The sequence below is a fragment of the Sphaeramia orbicularis genome, chromosome 24, assembly GCF_902148855.1.
Source record: "Sphaeramia orbicularis chromosome 24, fSphaOr1.1, whole genome shotgun sequence".
In the NCBI taxonomy this organism is placed as follows: Eukaryota; Metazoa; Chordata; class Actinopteri; order Kurtiformes; family Apogonidae; genus Sphaeramia; species Sphaeramia orbicularis.
This window is the reverse complement of record NC_043979.1, coordinates 33,637,351-33,644,049: the sequence shown is the minus strand read 5'-3', so window position 1 is coordinate 33,644,049 and position 6,699 is coordinate 33,637,351. Positions and strand designations below refer to the sequence as shown.

The window sequence follows — 6,699 nt, the reverse complement described above, 5'->3', positions numbered from 1 at the left end:
TTTGCATCAAAAGGTTAAACACAGAATTTACATATGTGTGTAACTCCAGTGACTCTACATATTATGTTTAACTTCTGGTGCCTATTAATTCAGTTCAACTCAGTTTTATGTCCATAGAACCAATCATAATACATGATTATCTCAAGAAACTTCACTAATTCAATCAAAGCCAAAGCACTTAAGACTCAGTAGACTTATATTTGGTGATATTCTCACTGTAGCTGCTGACTGTCTTCTGCACTTTATTACAAACAGTGCACTATTGTCATATCTGCTGCTGTTTACTTCCATCATTCACTTCCTCACCTCAACCGTCACTGTTTTGCACTACCGCTGCTACTGTAATTAGACATGCACACTTTATATTCTATTAGAGTTTATTCTTTATACCACTTATTTATTAACAAAATGATCTCAATTACATGTGTTTCTTGTGCTTCTGTGAATTGACAATTAAAAAAATCTTTGAACCCAAACAGCCACTGGCGACCAAAACCTGCTGCTGATCTAACATGTTTAATACCTCCACTAATCTGATCAATATATGTAAATAATTGGTGTAAAATTCCGTTTGTCGTCTTTTCATGGTCATCAAATATGACCGATTTGGATGTTCAGAGGCTCCGTAGTGAATGTGGAAACACCGTCATCTTCTACAACATTGATTCACCAGTAAAACCTATGGAGTTGGATCAATGACAGTGGATGGAGACACTGGGTTTATGTTCAGTTAATGATAGATTTGACTGAAAAAGTCACTTTTTCATCAGTTTTCTCTGTTTTTTATATAATAACCTCAACTTCACTCTGAGCTTTTATGAACATCTACATCAGGGGTGTCAAACTCATGTTAGTTCAAGGGCCACATTCAGCTTAATATGATCTAAAGTGGGCCAGACCAGTAAAATAATATAAATAATAGGATAAGAACTTTTGAGTGAAAAAAGTAAATTCCGTAATGAAAATGTTTATATCTACGAATTGTACTTGAACAGAACATGATCAAGTACGAACCTGAAAATTAGTTAGTAAAATTAAGTGCAATGTTAACAATATTACGCCTTAGTTTATCATTTATACACGTGAATCACAACTTAGAGATCACAGTGGATCTACAAATACACAAAACTTTAAATAACAGGGAGAATATTATTAAAATTCCACATACTTCTCTTAAGACATTTCAGATATTCACATTTTTTGTTAAAGGCTAGTCTGTAAATGTAAACATTTTTGTGTAATTTTTCGTTTTTGACACTAAAACAAAGAGACAAATTTACAGTTACAGTTTTCATTATTTGTTGGTTATTATGATAGTATTTTACTGATCTGACCCACTTGAGACTGAATGGGTCTGAATGTGGAACCTGAACTAAAATGATTGTTAATATCTTAGTGTAATTTTTGCATTTCACAAATTCATCCTAGGGGCGGATTGAACCTTTTGGTGGGCCAAATTTGGTGCATGTTTGACACCTGTGATCTACATGATTAGGAAATTAACCCTTTCATGTATGAGTTATGAGAATCTTCTTTCCTGGGTGTTTTTATTCCTCTTTAAGCATTAAAAAAATTATGCGATTGAAAAATATTTTATGAAACTGTTTTACATGGATTTGCAAAAAATGTCCACTCAGCACGCGTTTGATTATTTTGAAGCAAATAAACATTTATTTACTAATATACTGTGTGAAAACTATGCAATAAAAACATTTTTAATGCCGCTAATCTGATGTTTTGTCACATTTTATCATACTCTAATACTAGTCATTACTCACTTCATGGAGATAATATGCAACAACAAAAAAAATAAATAAATAACAAGTAATTGCTTTACACTCAAATATGTTAGTGCAGATCAGGTTCATATAGAACAGCAAAGTTACAGTAATGGTATCAATTACAGTGTATGGGATGATGCATGAGTGCCCAATGTGCTAGCTGATATGGAACTAAAACAACAAAATCTATGAATATGTAAGAGAACATCTTTCAATAGCTGTCCACTGTAGTGACGGCTATGCATGAAAGGGTTAAATGTGGGGAAATACCTGATTTTCACAGAGAAAAACACAAAACACAAAAGATAATATTACAATAAATGGTGATAAATTACTTAAGGATGGTTAAATATAGAGAAAAATTAACTTTGGCACTGCCACAAATGCCACACTGGGTCCTTATGGGTTCTTCTTCTTCTTCTTCTCATTATTATTATTATTATTATTATTATTATTATTATTATTATTATTAATAATAATAATAATAATAATAATAATGATAATAATAATAATAATAATAATAATAATAATAATAATAATAATAATAATAATAATAATAATAATAATATAGATAACGTTATAAATTAATTTGGTAAAAGTCACTGTTCCTCTGTTTCACCGGAAGATACGTCACACTAGTTTCCTTAGTTACACTTCCTGGATACGGTTTCTACAACAACCTCCTCTCCTGTTCCTGTAACTAGCGTACCAAGAAACGCTAGCTTTTACCGGTGTTTTGTGGTAATTTTTGAAGAATGGCTTTTGTTTCGCATAGCCAAAGAGACCCAAACGGAATGTACACCTTCTCTAGCCGTCCCAGGGCTGTGGAGAACCGCTCCAAGTACCGAGAACCTCCACAAGAACAGTACGTCTCCACTAACGTTACCGTTTGGTTTGAAGTATTTTCACCGCTACCTAAGTGTCAGACAGTATTATCAAAAAGTAAACCATAGGAGGACTGTATTCAGGCTGTCTGTGTTATCACTACTACATTTAGAGCTATTTCTGCCTTACATCTCAGAGGCAAAAACATGCACTGTACTATTTTCTTCTGACAACCTTAATTATAATATTAAAAATACAATTGACAAATAATTAATATTTATTGTGCAGAGTCACATTTAACCCATAAGGATCCAGTGTGACATTTGTGGCAGTGCCCAAATTAATTTTTCTCTATATTTAACCATCCTTAAGTGATTTATCACCATTTATTGTAATATTATCTTCCGTATTTTGTGTTTTTTTTTTTTTTTTTTCAGTGAAAATCAAACATTTTCCTACATTTAATTTGCTAATCATGTAGATGTTCATAAAAGCTCAGAGTAAAGTTGAGGGTCATTATCAAAAATTGAGAAAACTGCAGAAAAAGTGACTTTTTCTGTTAAATCTATCTTTAACTGAACATAACCCAATGTCTCCATCCACTGTCAATAGATAGATAGATAGATAGATAGATAGATAGATAGATAGATAGATAGATAGATAGATAGATAGATAGATAGATTTACTTTATTAATCCCAAGGGGAAATTCAAAAAATCAAAAATAAGCAACAAAATTAATGAAAAATGAACAAAATGATGCAAAAAATTGAACAAAAAAGGCAAGAAAATGGACAAAAATAAACACAAATAAGTAGCACAATGAACAAATTAATAATATTAATAATTTGTTGCCATAGGTAAATTGATAATGGGAAAAAATGTTAGATTGATTAAAAAAGTTAACAAAATAAGAAACGAAGTAGCCAAAAATGGGCAAACATCAGCAACAAAATGAATAAAGACAAAAAATAAGCAACAAAATTAGCGAAAAATGAACAAAATGAGACAAAATTTATCAAAAAATCAACAATAAGTACAACAATAAGTGGCACAATTAACAAAGAAGATAGATAGATAGATAGATAGATAGATAGATAGATAGATAGATAGATAGATAGATAGATAGATAGGTAAGCTTTATTACAGACTCATGGTCCACATTAAAAAGCAAACAGATATATAGAAACACAATAAAAAAAAAACATAAAAAAAAAAAACATACACACACAAAAAAATAAATAAATCATTCAATCATTGATCCAACTCCATGGGTTTTACTGGTGAATCAATGTTGTAGAAGATGATAGTGTTTCCACATTGACTACGGAGCCTCTGAATGTCCAAATGGGTCATATCTGATCTGATGACCATGAAAAGATGACAAACTGTATTTTACACCAGTTGTTTACATGGATTGCTAGGATTTGTGGATCAACAAGTATTAAATAGTTTGTATCAGCAGATGATTGTGGTAGATGGTGGATGTTTGGGTCTTTATGGGTTAAAGGGTACAGAGAAGTTAAAAACAACAAAGATTGAAACAGTTTAAAATAAAAACATTTTCTGTGTTTCATTCATCTGTTTGTCAGGGACCATGTACAGAAAACATCAGCCTCAGAGTAAAGATGCTCTGTACCAGATTACAGTTTACTAGCTTATTAAACTGACAGTTAATTCATCCACACTGTAATTATTGTCCATGTAATATATGAAGTACAAACACAGAGGAGCCAGTTCAGATGGTTTTATCTCTTATCTTACCTCTGCATTACATAGATATGTAAACATTTAGAAACTCTTTCAGAGCTCACCCTTCTACTTTTTTAATTAAGAAAATGAATTCACATATAATATTAATGTAATGTAATTTGATTGGTGATCCAGTAAAAAATCTTCCATGGCGCATTTTGGGTCCTGATCCTGAGAAAAGCAGTACGAGGGCCGTTCAATAAGTTCATGGCCTCACCCAGAAATACTGGTTGTTATAATACAGGATGTTACATTCTTTCGTGATGGGATAGTGATGCTTGAACATCGATGGACCAAGTGCATTGCTGTAAATGGAGATTATGTTGAAAAATAAAATATAAATTATCAGTCTGTGTTGCTCTGTTCTGGGTGAGGCCATGAACTTATTGAACGGCCCTCGTAGTAAGGTATATTGTGGTGAAATAGACTATTAGCAGTGTTTTAAAGAAAATTTTGCTGAAAATACTTTTGTACCCCATAGTAAGGTTTTGAATGCAGCACTTTTACTTCTGACTGAGTAATACTACTTTGGCATGTAAATGGAATTATTGTGCTTTTCTTCTGACTAAGATTGTTATGATTCCTGATATTTGTATTATTATGTATGTTTTGCTAGTGCATATATGTTAACCCTTTCAAGCATGAATTATGAGAACCTTAGTTGAGGGTTTTTTGGTTTTTTTTGAGTGATTTTATTCCTCCTTAGGCATGAAAAAAAAAAAAAAAATTAGATTGAGTTTGGTTTTTTTGGGGTTTTTTTTCCATAGATTTACAAAAATGTCCACTCAGCTACACCATGAATTTTATTTTTGAAGCAAAGAAACATGTATTTTGAACCCAATATCATAAAGTGATATGAAAACAGTGAAATGAAACCATGTTTAATGCAGCTAATCTGATGTTTTCTCACATTTGAACATATTCTAATACTAGTTATTACTCACTTCGTGGAGATAATATGCAAAAAATAACAATTAAGAATTGATTTCCACTCAAGAACCAATCAAGAACAGCAAAGTTACAGTAGTGGTATGAATTGCAGTTTATGAGATGATGCATAAGTGTCCACTGTGTTGGTTGACACAGAACTAAAACAACTAAATCCATGAATATACAAGAGAACAGCTGGAGAATAGCTGTCCACTGTAGTGGCCACTATGCATGAAAGGGTCAAATTTCATTGCATGTTCGGAATAAATCCCTGAATCATTGAATCACTGAACAAGTAAAAGATCATGATTCCTTCCTCCACTAGGCTGCACACAAAATGATCATGAAAATTAAAATTTAACCCACCAAAACTCGCAAACTAATGACATGAACATGACTGGGCTGTGCGTGATGTCTTTCAAAATGTAGGAGTCACATTAATTATGGAAACATTATGTATGATCGACGAGTGGTCAGAGGAAACACATACGCCCAACGCATCATTCCAACTGTAAGTACAGTGCAAACATGTATTCCTAGTTTGCCATTCATTTTATTACTTTATTTCAAAAATGTTTATTGTAATCCACCTTTAACAGACGACTCAACCAGACCCAGCTGAAATACAAAGACAGCAGGAGCTCAGGAGGAGAGCCATCGCTCGCAAACAAGCCAGAGAACAGTTCAAACCAAAGACTCCAGAGGCCCTCCAGGGCAGAAAACACATTGATGTACAAACAGGTAACACCAGAGGTTTTAATTGGATGAGTTATTTGGTGAAGCCAAGATTTATTACCTCATTCATATACAGTTACAGAAAAAAATTATTAGACCATCAAAAGTCATCAAACATTTTATGCAATCCAGTTCTAACTCCTGTGTGTATCATGTGACTAAAACAGACAGAAAAGAAAACATGGAATGCCTAAAAGCACTGTTTTTGTCAGTACAATGCCATAGATATTGATGTAAGAACTGAAGTGATTTTGGTTATTATCAAGAAAACATGGAAAATGGATAGATATCAGCTCTGAAATTAAACTCTTATGAGCTATTTTTGTTGTTATCATTATATTTGTCTAAACAAATGTACCTTTAGTTGTACCAGGCATTAAAATGAACAAGAAACTGAAGAAAAAAAGGGTGGTCTAATACTTTTTTCCGCGACTTTAGGGTTTCTGCTAGATCAGAAAGAAGCTGTGATAGTAGAGTCCTGGTCATGTACACTGTGCCAAAATAATAATAATAATAATAATAATAATAATAATAATGGATTAGATTTATATAGCACTTTTATATGAACGCATACTCAAAGGCCGTGCAGTGGATCCATTATTCATTCAGTCACACTTTCACACTCTGGTGGTGGTAAACTACATTTGCAGCCACAGCTGCCCAGGGGCAGACTGACGG

The 6,699-nt window shown here is 32.7% G+C and overlaps 1 protein-coding gene across 1 annotated transcript in view; it reads left to right on the top strand.

The window, feature by feature from the left end:
• The first annotated feature begins 2,378 nt into the window (after positions 1–2,378).
• Positions 2,379–6,699, top strand: part of rsph3 (radial spoke head 3) — an 11,393-nt gene continuing 7,072 nt past the window's right edge. The window contains exons 1-3 of the mRNA XM_030127755.1: positions 2,379–2,646; positions 5,716–5,797; positions 5,886–6,027. Of these exons, the coding sequence (XP_029983615.1) occupies positions 2,537–2,646; positions 5,716–5,797; positions 5,886–6,027 (334 nt within the window). The 5' untranslated portion in view covers positions 2,379–2,536. The remainder of the gene's footprint in view (positions 2,647–5,715; positions 5,798–5,885; positions 6,028–6,699) is intronic.